This window comes from Heliangelus exortis, chromosome 2, assembly GCF_036169615.1.
Source record: "Heliangelus exortis chromosome 2, bHelExo1.hap1, whole genome shotgun sequence".
In the NCBI taxonomy this organism is placed as follows: domain Eukaryota; kingdom Metazoa; phylum Chordata; class Aves; order Apodiformes; family Trochilidae; genus Heliangelus; species Heliangelus exortis.
The window spans coordinates 146,152,200-146,169,273 of record NC_092423.1 but is presented as its reverse complement, the minus strand read 5'-3'; the positions used below and the strand labels follow the sequence as shown (position 1 = coordinate 146,169,273).

At 41.3% G+C, this 17,074-nt stretch overlaps 1 protein-coding gene across 2 annotated transcripts in view; it reads left to right on the top strand.

Annotated features, from left to right (window-relative positions):
- Positions 1 to 17,074, top strand: part of TRAPPC9 (trafficking protein particle complex subunit 9) — a 489,549-nt gene that overhangs the window by 467,032 nt on the left and 5,443 nt on the right. For both annotated transcript variants that reach the window (XM_071738447.1, XM_071738446.1), the window contains one exon: positions 11,758 to 11,981. In XM_071738447.1, the coding sequence (XP_071594548.1) occupies positions 11,758 to 11,981 (224 nt within the window). The remainder of the gene's footprint in view (positions 1 to 11,757; positions 11,982 to 17,074) is intronic.

Genomic DNA, 17,074 nt, shown 5'->3' with positions numbered 1-17,074 from the left:
ATCCACAGAACAATTCATGTCCTCAGAGGACTAAGGAAGCCATGAAGTCTTTCCACAGGTTGAATTTTCAAGGCTTAGCTTCAGTTTTGTCAACTTTGTCAACTCCCTATGCCTTCATTTCTTAGGCTTTCCACTGATGGGTATCAGACACACACATGTAACATCAAAATCCAGAAAATTGAAAGATTTCACCAGCAGGAGGTTGTCAGACAACACTGTTGCTTTGCCTGCTGTGGAGTGAGTAATTTCTCCTCTCAGCTCATACATCTGTGGGTCTCTAGAAGGTAGAGCAGACACAGTATGGTTTCTGTCAGTGAGCTGATAGCCCTGGCTGGTCTGTGCACAGAGTCTTGTGCAAATAATTCTTAGAAGAGACACCTCATCAGCCACCTCACTGCACTGATTTGCCCATAATTGTATCTGTCTTTTAAAAGCCAAAGATAAAAGGACAGAACTTGACACATGCTCATTGCTCATTTTTCCAGTGGCTTGGCAGGCTGGAGCATGGTATGGGGGTTTGAATGAGGAAGGGTTTTGCAGCCTCAATGGCCAATTAAAAGGAGAGGGGTTTGCAGGAATGCTTTGAATCACTTGACAGGTGAAGCTCAAGGCACAGCTCACAGCCTAGGGTATGAAGGGGATTTAATATTTTTTCTTTCTCAGAGTACTTAATTTTTTACACTCTGAGAGCCCAATGTTTCTTTTCTTCTCTCCCCTTCAATAGTTAATTTATAGTATTATTTAAACCCAAAGATTTTATCCTCTCTGCACTGCACTGTGTTGATATCTGAGGTCTTGTTTCCTTAAAAATGCAGTGATGGAGAAGAAAGAGTTTGTGAGCTCTTTAACTCTTTTATCAAAGGTTTCTTCTTTAAATAGCATTGTTTTTATTTCCATTTACTTTTCCTTGTGGTTGGGTTTTCATTTATCCTCTCTCTCCTTTTCTGTGTGTCCTATAAATCCTCAGGTTTTACATTCAGTTTAGTGTAAGACTTATTCCCGAGCTGACACCTCGATAAGCCAGCACAGGGATTTTGAAAGCTTACAATTAGGATGGTTTTGTCTATCTTCTGGAAGTCACTTTTCCCTCTTAAATCTTTTGGGTAGCTTATACATTTGTTTCAGTGAAATCTGCTGACTGTTTTCACAAGACAGTGTAACTCCTTCCTAAGATGTCTCAGTGTCCCCACCTCTAAAACTGGCACAGTGCTCACTTCTTTGCCTCAAGAGATAGCCTTGGGATTTGAGATATACAGATACTGATATTTTAAATTTACTTAAGGTTATTTCTTCTTTTACTTCTAATTCTCTATCTGTGCTGGCTGGACATCCCAGGAAAATAGGTCAGCATACTTCTAGGTGCCTTACAAACTGTTCTGCTAAGCTCTTAGGAATGTAAGTATTGGAGTTCCTAAGAGCTTATAGTTTAGGATTATATCTCTCTCTCTCTAGGTATGTGTCTATATGTGTGTTTTAGATACATGATATTAAAGTATATACATTGTATGAAAAAAAAATTGTAAGCAGGGAAATGGAATAGGGAAAATAGAATAATAGAGGAGTTGTCTCACAGTCAAGTTGGAGCCCATGGATAGCAATGACCACAACTTGCCTCCTCTGTAGCAATTGGATAGCAGCTTTCTGGGAGTTATTACTGGGTGACTTCAGCAAGAGGTTTCAGCTTGCACAGAAAAGTTGGGTCAGTATGGAGGGGTTTAGCCTAGGGTGAGCTCAACTGCTGTGGTTAGAAAGCAGGCAAGCTGGGAATGAGGTGTTTCAAAGTGCCATGTGGACATAACGTGGGCATCCAAACACAAGGAGGAGATGGAGCTCTCTGAGAGAGTCCAGAGGAGGCCACAAAGATGAGCAAAGGGCTTGGAGCACCTCTGCTATGAAGCCAGGCTGAGAAAGTTGGGAGTTGTTCAACCTGGAGAAGATAAGGCTCCATAAAGACCTTAAAGCAGCTTCCAGTGCCTGAAGGGAGCTGCAGGAAAGCTGAAGAGAGAATTTTTACAAGGGCATGGAGTGCTAGGTCAATGGGAGTGGATGAGGGCAGATTGTGATTAGATATTAGGAAGAAATTCTTCACTGTGAGGGTGGTGAGACACTGGCACAAGTTTCCCAGAGAAGCTGTGGATGCTCCATCCCTGGAAGTGCTCAAGGACAGGCTGGATGGGGCTTGGAGCAACCAGGGCTGGTGGGAGGTATCCCTGCCCATGCAGGGGGGTTGGAATTAGATGATCTTTAAAGTCCTTTCCAAATCAACCCATTCTGTGATAACCAAGACAATCTTTGAAGCGAGGTCGTCAGTAGATTAGAAAGGCACTAATTTTGGGGGTGTCAAAAATAGAGGCTAAGAGATTTGGGTTGTTATGGCTCATAATCCAAGATCTTAGACAAGGGTTTGGCAATGTAGGCAAAGTGAAAGGGTCAAATTTGGTGAAGTTTTTTAAAAAGTGGAATCAAAATGTAATCACAGATTGGGGGTGTGAGTCATGAGAGAAGCTCAAGTCAAAGAGAAAGCCAAGATTGGAAGGAAAGAGTATGATTTTATTTCTGAAATTAAGGCAGGTACACAAAGTAAAGGACTTAATGAAACATTGATGAACTTGGTTTTGAGCATGGTCAGGTTTTGAAAGTAGTAAATTATTAACAGAAGGATCTCAGAGAGGCCTAAAATTTTTGGGGTAGTGACTCTAGGCTTAAGGATTTCTTGTTTTCAGTAAGTTTGGTTGTTATTTGTGTATAAATCCTATCTAACAAGGTAGAATATGGATTTGTGTCACAGAGGATGTCTGAAAACTTCCATCAACATGTATCTATTAGTGCAGTTTATGGTATAGGGATTCAGATTAGATTTTGAGATAGGTCATGATGTAGAAGGATGCAATCAGAATTAAGAAACCATAACACCACAGTAGGACTTGATTGTTTCTAAGTCCCATCTGCCTGGATTGCTCTCTCATGTCCTGATGCCAAAGTAACTGAATAAAGCAACCATACATGGGGAAAGTAGTAAAAATTTAACTCAATTCACTAGGTAATTAAAGCAGCTTAAAGTCATTAAAGTGAAATACACTCTAGCTGAAATTCAAAGAAACTTCATTAAGAATGTGTCCATTTTAGTTTGTAGGTTGTGTAATACCTCCCATTTAGCTCAGCTCATTGCATTTCAGTCATGATTGGACTAAAGGAGGCTCCCTGGCCTAGTGCTCATTTTTGCACAGTTACTGAAATTTGGTAAATCATCCACCTGCCTGGTATATATTACCTTGTACCAGGCTTTGGGTGGATGTACAAGGACAGAAAAATTCTTTCAGCCTGGGCATCTCATGCAATATTTTGTAGTTCTTTTTCAAGACAAACATGGAAAGTGGGTCATGTACCCATCTTTTCCTTTTCCTTTTCCTTTTCCTTTTCCTTTTCCTTTTCCTTTTCCTTTTCCTTTTCCTTTTCCTTTTCCTTTTCCTTTTCCTTTTCCTTTTCCTTTTCCTTTTCCTTTTCCTTTCCCTTTCCCTTTCCCTTTCCCTTTCCCTTTCCCTTTCCCTTTCCCTTTCCCTTTCCCTTTCCCTTTCCCTTTCCCTTTCCCTTTCCCTTTCCCTTCCCTTCCCTTCCTTCTTTTCCTGTCCCTATGTCTTTATACATCTGGCCATGGAGATCCCTGCTGTCTCATCTTCTCACCTTCATTGGAAGTCCTGCTGCTTCAGGTGATACATATTATATTTCATCCTACAGGAACCCCAAGTACTCCTCAGATGTGACAATCGTACTACACATAGGATTAATTTAACTAGCAATTTAAAAATTAGCTACTTGTTAGGTATGATCCCTTAGCTATGTAAGAGGCCAGAGCTCCACGTTGTGCCTGTTGAACACATAATGCAGAGAGCACCCTTTCCACTTGAAACAGTAGAAAAAAATCCAGGAAAACTATATCCACTTCCATATTTCCATATGCATTGAGGGTTTAGATAAGGGGATTGTGTGGTGAAATCCACATATTTGACTTTGCAAGCACAAAATTGAGTACACGAACCTAGTTTTGTGTCTCTGGTGTTAATTGGGCATTAATTGTTTTGTGAAGATGTGCTGGTTCACTGCTGTGTCCATAGGAAATGTGCCAGAATCACCATCCTCATCACTCAGTTCTAGAGCAGGTAACACTCCCTTGAGGTCTTCAGTCTGTGTAGTGTGCAGACTAAACCTGCTTTGAGATCAGCCTCCCAACCCTGCACATAGGGGCTACAGGCTATTTTTTTTTCATCATTAACTTTTCAGCCACAAGTCAGAAGCTCTTGCAAAGGTGGCATGAGGCCTTCAAAAACCTCCTCTGCAGAGGGATCATTGCAGCATGGCAGGAAGGAAGAGAATTTTTAAAGTCTCATTCTGCAAGCAGTGAGGAATAAGATGATTTTCTTTTATTAAACCATAGGGTAAGCCACGTTATTCATGACTTGCAGCAGTTTTGCACAAAGCTGCCAAGATTCAAAAAAATAGTGTCACATGATATATCCTAGTACGGGTCAGGTTTTATTTTTTTTAAATGCCATATTGTAAGTCTGAAAGCAGTCCTGCCACAGACAAGCTATAGAAATAAAGTTTTTGATAGCCTAAAATAGCATGCAAATCCTGGGACTGTGAAATTTCAAAACACAGGCACAGACTGTGTGCCAGCCTGACCTTCTGGCTGTGTAGCAGATAATCAGAAGAAGTGTTCTGCAAACCTGCTTGTGATGAAGAGATCAAAAGGGGTTGGCCCACATTTAGAAATGAGACTATTGAAGCAAGCCAGAGCTATGTCATGGAATATTTTAAAGTAAGTCAAAAGCCACTCAGACTCACTGGAAAAGACAAAACTTAGAGAATGTTACAGGTTTAGGGGTCTGCCTGTGAGCATTTGGATTAGATCTGGATGCAAGGGGTACAGTCTCTGAGGTGATTTTCACTTTGATAACAAATTGGGAACATCACCAATTGTCAGCTTATCTTGACTGCCAGAGGAGAAACAAGGCAAGCAGATGCCATCCATGTGCCAGCAGTTTCACAGGACAGGAGAAATGTCAGTTTTTGTAAAAGGCACCTGCAAAATAAAGTTACTCCCACCAAGGCCAGAGATGTTAAACTGAAGGACTCATTTCTTAAATAAATCTGTAGTTCATGTGCGTCCAGGTTTGCTGGTCTAAGATCCCAGGGAAAAGTTGCAGGTAGTCAAACCAGGTGGACAAGTTTATGCTCCTCTTTTTAGCCAGCATGACCCTGGTATTGAGAGTTAATTGAAGAAGGCTGAATGTTCTCAGCCAAGATTGAGTAGCACTGAGATTGAATGCTGACCACATCTGCTGAGGATAGACTTGGAGATCAAAACTGGACACAAACTTTTTCCTGGTTTGGAGGAAGAAAGCTCAATCAATTCAGTTGAACAAGGCTGAACAATCCTTTTGCAAACGAGTCCTACAAGGGGTGCTGCAGCCTCCTCAGTCCCTTGCCATCATGGAGTTAAGAACAGACACAAATTCAAAATACTTTGGCAAGAACACTAATGGGACCAGTTGGGATCTGTCATCAGCATACTGGCCACTGCAAAATAGTGATTAAGTAGGGAGCTGTAGACAATTATCAAAAGCTAATTGCTTGTTACTGCTAGAACTATATTTTAATGTTTTTCTTTTTGATTGCTTTTGGCATGAATGAAGTTTCCTTAATTTGATTGTAAAATGTTTTGGGGATGAGAAGTGTGCCAGGAATTGTGCAGTCTTATGGAAGCCATTGCCTCTTTCCCTGTCCTACATGCACATTCAGGCATCCCAACCCCTGCCAACTTCCCTGCTTTCAGGTCCCTGCCCCTGTGTTAGTTGAAGTCTCTGGGTTGTTGGTGCTTGCAGGAAGTTGCAGGGGTTTGTTCAGATCTTTTCCTGTGGTTTTTATTCAACCATGCCCAAAGGTCTCGACCCAAAGAGGAGCTGAACTCCTCAGGTCTGAAGGGCTTTGGGATCAGCAGTATAAAAGCACTTTCCAGGGCAGGACTAGCAGTGTTTGACAAGGTGAGATACTCATGTAAATTGAACCTGTTGCAATATGAACACCTGTACATCTCTTTGCTCTGGTCCTATTCCCTGAAAAGAAATGATGCAGGGGATGGATTTGGCTCAGTATTGTGTCAGTATAACAATGAATGAACAGGAGGGTGTAATTCCCAGTTAAGATGCTCAGGTTTGGTGTGAGGAGCAGATCCAAACCACATACAAAAGGTTTTATGCAAATAGCTAGGGGCCTCTCTTGCTATTAAATAACCATTCAGCATTTCCATGATGAGAGTGACAGGGAACATGGTTTTATATTCATAGAAATAGCATCTGTATGGATGTATTCAGGTCTAAAAATAATGTGGGGCCTTGAAATGGACAAACAAATGTAACCAATGCTGTATCTCTGTGCCTAAATAACTTGCATGAATGGTTTAGAAAATGAATAGAACTGGTTTACATGAGGGAGGACAAGTGGGAAGAGGGGAAACAGAAACATTCGAGTTCGTACCTTGGAGGAGAGACATGAGAAAATTCCAGGAGCCTGTTGTCTCACCAGAATGCCACTTGTTCACCTGCCAGCTCCTCTGAGCAGCTGACTGACCCCCAAATTACAGGCTGCCAAAACTGCTGCTGACCTGACAGCAGGAACAGGGAGGAACAGGGAACACGCTTGTCTGGAGGCAGGCAGGATCAGCTTGCTCTGTACACAGTTTGTCTGTAGTCCAGGTTATTACCAGAAATGGACAGAATTGCTCAAAGCAGTTCTAAATTAATTATTAAAAAAATAATAATAAAAAAAAAAATCCTGAATGTACATTCTTGCAGCAGAGAGAAAAAAAAAAAAAAAAAAAAAAAAGAAGCAGGAGTTGTTCCAGACAGACTGACTGGCCCTTTCCTGGCTCTTCTAGGGCAATTAGAAGTAAAGCTGGCTTGGGCAGACATTTAATCAGCACTTTAGATTTGGTGAACACAGAAAAACTGGATCATTCTGTGAGGCTTTCACTGCAGCAGCAGCTCTGTCTTGGGCTCTTGTCTTTCCTCCAGCCAAGAACCTGATGGGGATTCTCTGGAGACATCAGCACTGTTTCTCCCCACCCAGTTCACAGACATAGATGAGTAGAACTGGTATTTTGAAATAGCTCTAAAAACATTAAAAATGGTTGACTGACTAGAATTCCCATCACTGTCACAGTACAGCTGGGCAAGGCTTGGATTTTTTGTGCTATGAAGACCTCTTTTACATGAGATACTTTTTACTCATTTGGGCATTCCTTGCCTTGAATTTTGTTGACCTCTTTGTGCAAACTCTGCTTCTGTCAGGTGTTTGGTTGAAGTCTGGAGGCAGATTCTGCTTCATCTGGGGATTCAATACCCAGTTTAAAAGCAAATATCCAATGGAAATTTTTCCATGCCTCTCTTTAAAGATGAGCACAAACACCCTGCCTTCTTATGAAGCCTGTTTTTTAAAATCAACCCAAACTTGAGTGAGGAGAATAAACATTGCTGGAATATGTGTTTCCACTGAGAAATGCTTCCACGTGTATTTACATGCAGCTTTCTAAAATGAAACTTTCATGGTGGCAAATGGGGATTTGGGTGCTGAAGAGCAATGACTCAGGACTCCTGACGTACAGATGGGCCAAGGAGTTTCCAGTGCTCACAGGAACGCTGACAAAGTACCAAGAACAATTTACTATGTATTATCATGAGCAAATTAATTAACAAAAAATGTTAAGAGTGTTTGGCATTCATTTCCAAGTTGCTGCTTTGGGTGATGTAGATGGAAGACCACCTGACAACTGGTGGTAAATGATGTTTTTCTTGTGGAATAGTGATTGTCTTCTTGTCAGTAACATACATGACCCTTTCTTGACTTTTGAGATCCTGAAAGACAGACACAATATGAAATGTGATGTATTATTTTCATATAATGGTCTCCCAGCCATGGATTGTGGTGTCAGTAAATATCACCAATCAACTGGGACATGAAGTAGTTTTCCCCAGTTAGAGGGTGAATTTATTGAGATCTTAAAAGTCTTGGCTAAGGCCACCGTGAAAAAGCAATGCTTCCCAGTCTCTCTTCTCACCCATTCTTTTGGTGATCTGGGGCCAATTCCAACCTAAATGATTCTGAAATTCTGCAATTCTTAGTGGCTCTTATCCTCCTCATCTTCTGCCTTCCAAAACATGTTGGACATTTTCTCTCTTGGTAAAATAATCACTAGATTATTAGAGATAATCCCAGAAATAAATATCCTGTGCCTGTTCATGGGTGTGGGGTAGAGCCTGTGTTTCCTTTCTTCATGGCTATCAAGCCTTGCAGGGTAATGTGGGGACCCGAGGATGCCAAGAGAGATGGGCATGTAGGTAAATGAGCAGGAAAGGAGAGAGGGAGAGGGAAAAAATTAAACATAAAGCATCGTTCTGTTGGCTTATGGAAGTACTTTTTAAATGATTCAACTTTTAATTAGGGAGGGAAGGGGCTTGCTAGGGCTTTGTGCTTCTTTTTGCCCTGAGAGACAGGGTTTATGGTTCCAGTAAAATAGATCAGATCAATACATGTTGTTTGCATTGACTCGGTCCTTCTAATTTTCGTAAGTACTGTTTATCTTTTATCTGAATCTTTGGAGGATGGAGATACAGCCACCACTGTCTTCTGTGCTAGAGAGTGTATCTTCTGATTCAGGGCTCCTGTATCCTGCAGCCAATAATGATTCAGCCTCACAGCAGTGGTGTGAGCAGTCCCAGCTTTTGTATGCCATCTGTGTGAGCAAGCTGAATCTGCAGAAACAGGACCCTGTACACATGGCTTTCCCTCCATTCATGGATGAAAATATTAAAGCAGATCCGTATGGTCCAGGAGATGTTTTCTGCATCAGGAAGGGAGTAAAACTGCTTGTCAAACCAAGCTGTTCTGGCTGGTGAAAGGGGACTGTTTTTAAACACTCCTTTCCATAGTATCTCTCCCTGAGATCCTTGGCTGCAGCATTGCAGGAGGTAAGGGTGTGCTTGGATGGAAGGAAATCATCTCTCAATATGTACACAAGCACATGTGTACACACAGACACACACACACTCTTCAAACGGTCTTAAATTAATTGAATTTTTCATTATTATTTTAGGAGTATGAAATAAAATTAATCTGGTTTTGAGCCAGGTTTAATTGCTTCCCTTTTGTTTGGATTTTCTGTTTTCACATGGAGATACTGGGAAGCAATGCTTGGAGCTATCTTTAGATACAAAGGTGGAGACAGGGGGCAAAGGGTTGATTTACTATTCCTACAGCAGAACATTAAATTTTATAGCTAAAAGGCAAGGTGATGAGCAGCTTGAAAATAAAGATTCATCCACTTAACTTTCTGCATATTTCTGAATGGTCACAGTGGTCTGGGGAGGTAACCATTCTTGCAGCTCCAAGACCTGCTGGCTGAAGGAAACAAACAAAAAAGCTTTTTCTTTTTTTTTTTTAATATGAAAGAACTTACATTGCAGGGAAAAGGTTACAAACATAAATTGACACCAACTGATGACTTGATATAAAAGCATTTCTTCTGAATGAAGAATGAAGCTGAACTTCACTTCTGTGGCAGGAGGCTGGGAAGCATCTGAGAAGCATGAAGATGATCCACACACACATTTTTTGCATTTTAAAAGATTCAAGTCAGTTAATCCCAGATAATGGGATAGCATTATAACCACCACTTCCCCTCCATGATCTCAGGGCAGTCCTGCTTGATGCAATTTGATGGTGTTGGACGGGAGAACCCAAAAGGTTAGAATGTGCTATTGCAGAAGAAATGCAATGCCAAACAGGTTTTCTAGCCCTTTCCTAAAAGACAATGGTGATTATAGCTGCCTTTCACAGACTCACAGAATGTTTGAGATGGGAAGGGATCTCCAGAAGTCATCTGGTCATTCCCTGCTCAAGCGGGATCAGCAAGAGCCACTTGTCATGGAATGTCCCCAGTGTTTGTTTTTTTTAAGTATCTCCAAAGGTGGGCAACCTGGTCACTCTCACAGAAAAAACTGTTTCCTGATGTTCAGAGGGAAGTTTCTGTGTTTCAGTTTGTGTCTATTGTCACTGGGCACCACTGAAAAGACCCTGGCTCTGTCCTCTTTGCCCCCTCCCTTCAGGTGTTTATATTCATTGATAAGATCCCCCTCACCCTTCTTTTCTCCAGATATAACACTCCCAGCTCTCTCAGCCTTTCCTCATACTTGATGTGCTCCAGACTCTTCATCCTCTTGCTGCTCCTTCCCTGGACTCTCTCCCTTATCTCCAGGTCTCTCTTGTTCTGAGGAGCTCAGAACTGGACCAAGCACTTCAGGTGTGGCCTCACCAGTGCTCTCGGGGCCAATACCTGGACCTCTCCTTATCAAAGGGAAGTTTTGGCACAGGGACTGTTCCAGCTGGGATGTGAGCACAGGTTTTGGAGGGCTGCAGCACTGCTGGGTTTCTTTGTGCTTGTTCTGCCAAGCCTCTTGTATGTGGAGCTTGCTGGGCAGCTCTGTTCAAGGAGGGGTTTTCATCTGGGTAGCTCAGCTTTGCTGACCTGACCTCTGGTGTCAAATGTCTCTTTCTGAATTTTTTTCTTTGGCACTAGCTTGCTTTTTTATTTTATTTTATTTTTTTCCTTTTGGTGTAAAGTGTTTTTTGTTTGTGTGAAAGCTCCTGAAGGAGAAAAATTGTGTCTTTTCTTGAAGAGGGGAATATTACTAATGTAAATCTGATGCTGTTGGCAGAAAAGTAATACACTGTATGTCATGAGGCAAGCAGCTGAGGAGGAGCTGGAGTGGTTGAGCTGCCTCTCCAGGTGCATGAGGTTGTGGACAAAGATATTCATACAGATGAGGCTTTTTTATAGTGCAATAGAAATGTTTCTGTATTAGCTGTTGATTGGAGATAGCCCTCATCTAAAAAAATCCAGTAATGCCACACAACTGGGAACCTTTTCAGAGCAGGGAATTGGACTAGCAACTTCATATGGTGTTGGTAATGAAACATTTTCATTCTGTGTAAGCAAATGGGCAAGGTTAGTGGACACATTACCACGGCTGTCATTCTCTCAGCAGTGACCAATTTAGAGGCTGTATTTTCTGCTATCCCAGTAAGGGAAAGAAAAGTAGAGAGTTATAAATAGAAATCCCAGAATGAATTAAAGCTCAGAGTGAACAAGCTTGTAGTACTGCTGTATAATTTTAAAATCCTTTTTTCCCTTGTTATCTGGACTTTAATATATGTATTACATTACCAATTCTGGTAGTGTCTGTCCTGCTCCAAAGGTCACCTCCATACAGGAGGATTTATTCTGTCTGTAACATGCAAACATGGGCATCCAGCCCTGGATCTATCTAGCTACCATTTGTATTGATGGTTTCTGTTTGTATTTCCCTTCCCCTGATGCTATAGATTTGCAGGAGAAGCTTGAGAAGATGTCTGTAGCTTAGGCCTGCAAGGGAAGAGGTTAAAAATATGTCTTCTGGACTTGTGTATAACATCATTGATTTTTTTGTAACATGTTCAACAGTTGTGGGCAGATACCAGACCTGCATGAATTGATTGTTGCAAGCAGTTTCCCTGCAACTCTCCCCTACCCAGCACTACAACCCTAAATTTAACCACGATGCGCTCTTGGGTTTTATTGAGGTGGCTTTTTCTTGTCAAGTTTTCCACCAGCCAAGATTAATACAGTTTCTAAAGCAGGAGTGGAATTGTGTCCTTGCTTTGCAGATATCCTCGTTGATGGCAAGCTTTGTGACTGTGACATCGTGGTAGACTGCAAAGTGGGGGACCCCATCCCTTTGGAGGTGAAGCTGACCAACTGGAGCAAGCACAGCGTGGGGCCCTTTGCTCTCACCGTGACTCCTTACCAGGATTACCAGAATGGGGTCCACAACTATGAGCTGCAGGATGCTATCACCTTTGTGGGATCCAACACCTTCTACATTGACTCAGTAAGTCTGTCAGATCCATCATGATTCTTGGTGACATGCAGAGAAGAGCTTCGTTATCCCAGTGTGCATTTTAAGGCAGATTAATTTTTGGGAAGCTTGGTTATGGGAGCTGTTGCTAAAGGTGCTGCTAGGTATGATGATAGAATCATCCCTATGAGGTGGTTTAACACAGTCATTTCCTATCACATGAACCACTAGTAAATTATCAGAGACAATAACTTTTGGTCACTCCAGATCTGACTAAATGTGAATGGGTAACCTAATAAAAATATGAAATATCAGATTGCCAGTCCCTTGAGCCATCCAGTGCAGCCTGCAAGAATAGATTTGAAGTAACTCATTCTTTTGTCCATAAGAAATATTCTCCAGGATGAGTCAAGGAACTCAGCAAATCAGTTTTAGTCATGTCCTGTGGAAACGCAAGAGACTACAAAAAGAAAATGGTAAACGTTGATGACCAATCTAATGAGCTGGTTCATTTCCTTGTTGCTTAGCATGCTCTTATAAAACCATAAAGAAAAATAGAAAACATTCTTAAAATAAGACGAAAGAGTCGCCTTTTAGAAAAATTGAGATTTGAGGGTTTTTTTTGAATTTATTCTTCAGAGAATTCAAGTCTTGGAGCTTTTTGCTTATACGTCAAGATACTGAAAATGCAGATAAAATTATTATCTCCCACAACCTTCCCTGAAAATCCACCACACACACAAAAAAAAAAAAAAACAAAAAAAAAAAAAAACAAAACAGGAATGAAAAACATGCAAACAGTATGGCAGCTCAGAATAAGTATTTCTGGTAACTTATAAAATAAACATGAAGTAAAGGTTGAGGGTTTGGGGTGGCACGTAGGACCTTTGCTTAGGTCATCGATTTGGATCACTGATAAAATGTACCTGTCAAAACTGTAAATCTAAGTGAACCTTAGTAAGAATGAAATGAAAGGTTAACCACAGGGTTTGTCACCATGTGTATCTTTCAATTACACACCATGAAGAAAATAGTTCTAAAAGCTAATGAGCAAGGGCTACACCATCAACTTGAATTTTAATGGGGGCAAACTATGTTATTAGCTGAATAATTTAAATATTTCAGTGGAAATCATCAAAAGATGGCTTTCTTTGACTCTCTTTCTGACAATGTGGATTTTCTAATCAGTGTTTGGATGCCCAGCAGCCAAAGGGCTTAACCCTCCAGGCTAATGAGGGAAAAGGGAGATGTCACCGTGATGTATTCTTACCTTCTGATTGAATTTCCTATGGGGCAAAAGGTCAGGAGGCCACATCTCTTGTGCCTTCCCAGGCAGCATTCTCATATGTTAAAGTTGCTGCTTTTGCCCAGTTGTTCAGTATTACAGCATTTCTCCTGTAAACACAGTCCCTGAGAAATTAAAAATAAAGTTGTTTTCTGATATTTGTCCTCCTTTGCATCCAAAAATGTGAAATGAAGAAAATGTTGACTCTTAGACAAGAAGTGTTGCATTTCCTTGTATGGATGCTCCTGGAGAAAATGCTTAGTCACATTTCTTTGAGGCATAGAGCACTGGTCATGAAAGAAAATTCTTCAAACAGTGTATTTAACGCTGTTGAAGACCTTTCATCCCCTGTAATAACTAATTCAGAAATGGAAAAAAGATTTCATAAAGTGGCACCTATTTTGTGAACAAGAAGGAAGTCCTGGCTTGTGTGTTTGATGCTTCAGGGAAGAACAGTCATACACTCATACTCAGAATTGTGTTTGTGCTCTGAGTTTGACTGAAACTCAGTCACTGGTTCAGAAATGGAAGAAGCTCATGGTTGGGTGAGATGACAGAGATTTAGAGGTTTTCTTTTTTATAAACGAAAGTTGTGACACTGGTCCATATTCCCTGCTGGTGTAACTCAGTGCAGCTCTGTTGAAGCTATTTAACATCTACCTATCATTTTTTTATAAAGTGAGGCCATGGGCACACGATTATTTTCCTTGTTTAATGGAGGTGACTTGAGATATGACAGTTTCCCAGCTGCTTGCTTCCACCCTTCTGAGGGAAGATGCTCCCCTCTTCCCCTCTTCACACAGGGGAGGTGGTGTGAGGGTTTGTTTTTGTGCGAAGTTGGATAGTTTAGCAAAAACTACACTCATCAGCAGTTTAAAATAATTGGGCTCTGACTTTACACAGCCCCTGGCAAGGAGGTGGGGATGTGATTTATTGCCCTGCTGAGCTGGGTGGGAGGAAGGATGGAGAACTCGTGTCTGGTTTGGCACATCAGTGGTCAAGAACAAGTGGGAGCATTAGGTATTACAGCAAGAGAAGAGACTCATGCCCTGAAAATCTGCTCTTTTGTCACACTGATGCAGAAACTACAACATTATTGATGCTCAGCTGAATGTGATTTCTCTGGGGAGAAACACCCAAAGCCCAAACTCCCTCTGCTTACCTAAATGTTGATTTTATATTAAGCCTGATGCTCAGCAAATCTCAATTGTTTTTGCTTCCAGACTGAAAAGTTTCAAATTAGTTTTTGCTGCTATCTGGAAGACAGGGAAAAAATAGAGGAATTTTCAGCATGCACATAGTTTCACAGTAAGAATATAAATTGCTTAAATTCATGTAAAAGTCATGTAAAAGTCAGACAATTTTTTATTTCTTTTTATTTGAAGTCTAGGTTAGATGATTTATCTTGGAAGTAAAATAACAAGTGCTTATCCACCTTTTTGTGCTCTTACTTCAATTCAATACAGCAGTGTGGGTTTGTGTCACAGCATCTATGTACTATTTCAAATAGTAAAGTCTTTTGCTGGAAATGTTAAAGGATGTTGAGATATTTCCAAGCATTTTAAACTAAGCAAAGCATTTTATTTTTAAGCGCAACTTCTAGTTTGGTTTAACCTTAACTTTCTTTTAACAAAGGAAGTTACTTCATCAGTTATCATTTTAATAGTAGACATTTTGGGGCATGTTTTGAGATGAGAGATAAAATGGTGGACTCCCACCTATGAAAATATATTGCATTGAGTCCTCTTTTATCTCACTTCACAACCTGAAGTTTAGTTTTAGCCATATTGTAAAAAATTCTTAGTTCTTACCTTTGAGGTTTTTTTCAACTAATTAATTGATCAGAGTTGCTTCTTGTCAATTAAAAATGAAAAAAATTATTTGTATGGAGATTCCTACAAGCAATTCATCTTCCCTCATTGTTCCTGCTTTTGCCATTACTGTTCTCAAGCAGGTTTTTTCATGCACTAGCTCGAGTGATTGGTAGTGGATGATGAGGAGAAATTCATTAGGAGATGGTCATTTTGAATCAGCTCAGAAGCTATGATGAACATTTGCTCACTTCTGGCAGGTCCTCTGTGGCCCATCTGGAACAAATTAGTTTTCTTGGCACTGTTCTACTTGCACTGTAAACTCTTTGGGGCAGTGAGCAGTAGCTGGCACAAGCCCTAATCTCTGACTGAGCTCCCTAAGTACTACAACAGTATAAATAAGGAGTAATTAGTTTGAAGCAATCACAGTCCCACACAGTAGCCTGAATTGGGGAAGGATTAGAATGGAGCTAGAAACTTATTTTTTCTTCTGTCTCAGTGGAACAGAGGAGTAATGTGGGCATTTTTTTCCTTGATTGCTCAGTCATGTTCTTCAGTGGTTGAAGCTTCCTCTCTTTGCTCTCCACATGAACGATTTGGTGGAATTTTAGAAAACTCTCTTTTAACTCTGCCTGGGCTTGGTAGGCATGTGTTGAGTGACATCTCAAACTGGCACCATGTAGGAGCAGTGACACTTCCAGACCTGAGTGCTGCTAGACAGAACAGCAACATCAATGTGGCCTGGATCAGGCAGGAGCATGGGATGCTTGCAGGGTAGGGGGACCATGCATTGCCATCAGTGGGATGCTGTCAGCTACAGCAAGAAACATCTGATTTGTCTGCACATCTATACAAGTGTCACTGAGCTTCCTTCACAGGCAGCAGAGATGGAGTCATCAGAGTTGATGGGAGTTTAGGAGATATTTTAGCTCCTTCTACATTTGGTCAGATGAATCCTTGTATTGAACAGCTGGCTCAGATGTGGACATCCACTTTACAGACATTCAGATGGATTCAGTTCCAGGCTGAGACATCTGAATGAGTAGTTGTTATCATGGATTCTGGCCAGCTGAGCTCCCATTAGTCAATGGAGATGTTTGTGGTCTGCAGCCAGAAGAACCTGGCTTACACTAACATAGACAACAGAGGTTAAATTATTTGCTTAAAAGTAAGTATCTATCATTATTTAGGTGCTGTGGGTATCCCTGTAAATCAACCTGTAAATCCTGCCAGCCCTTTGCAGATGTCTCAGTGTTTTAGAACACACCAAATTGCCTATGTTTAGGCAGGTGTACCCTGACTCTGGAGGCTGGCTAGGCAGACCAGTCTGGTTTTGCTCCACTGGCTGCATTGAGTAGGTGTCTTCTTGCTCTAGCAGCCTCTTGGATGCCTGATATACAGAGAGACACCTAAATGTAGGTGGTTTAACCTCAAAATTTGTCCTGTGCCTGGTGTACCAATTGGTTTGGATCTGGCCCTCTCCTGACCTGACTTGGCAGTGCACTTGTGGTCTTTTGGGAATGTTTGTAGTCAGCCCCACTAGACAGGCAGCCTTATTTTCCCAATTTAGCTACTGTTTTGGAAGAAACTTGTAGCTTCTGCAGAGCTTTTGCACATCTCGAAAGTGCAATGGTTCCAAGCTCCTGTTTCTTCCCTGTTTCTACCCCAAGACACCAGTGGGTGTACGACTGCCCATGCAGATGTGGATTGACATCAAACCAGGAACATTGTCTGGTCTGTGGGTACTGAGCAGAGGGGTATGGGCTGCAGGCAGAACTGGTCTCTCAACACTACCTGTTTCTTCTCACTTATGATGAAGAAACTGATGGCTGATGCAGAGACTTGTGCTGTAAAGGCAGGAGGAATGAGCAGCCATGTAGGCAAACCTTTTAAATGAGTGAAAAAACTGTGGTTATGCTGATGTGCCTGAAGCCACCTTCCTGCTTATCACAGGCTATGATCAGTGGTATTACAGATATTTTTTCATGGTCCAGCAAGATTTGGAAAAATAGACCATGAGCTTGAAAAAG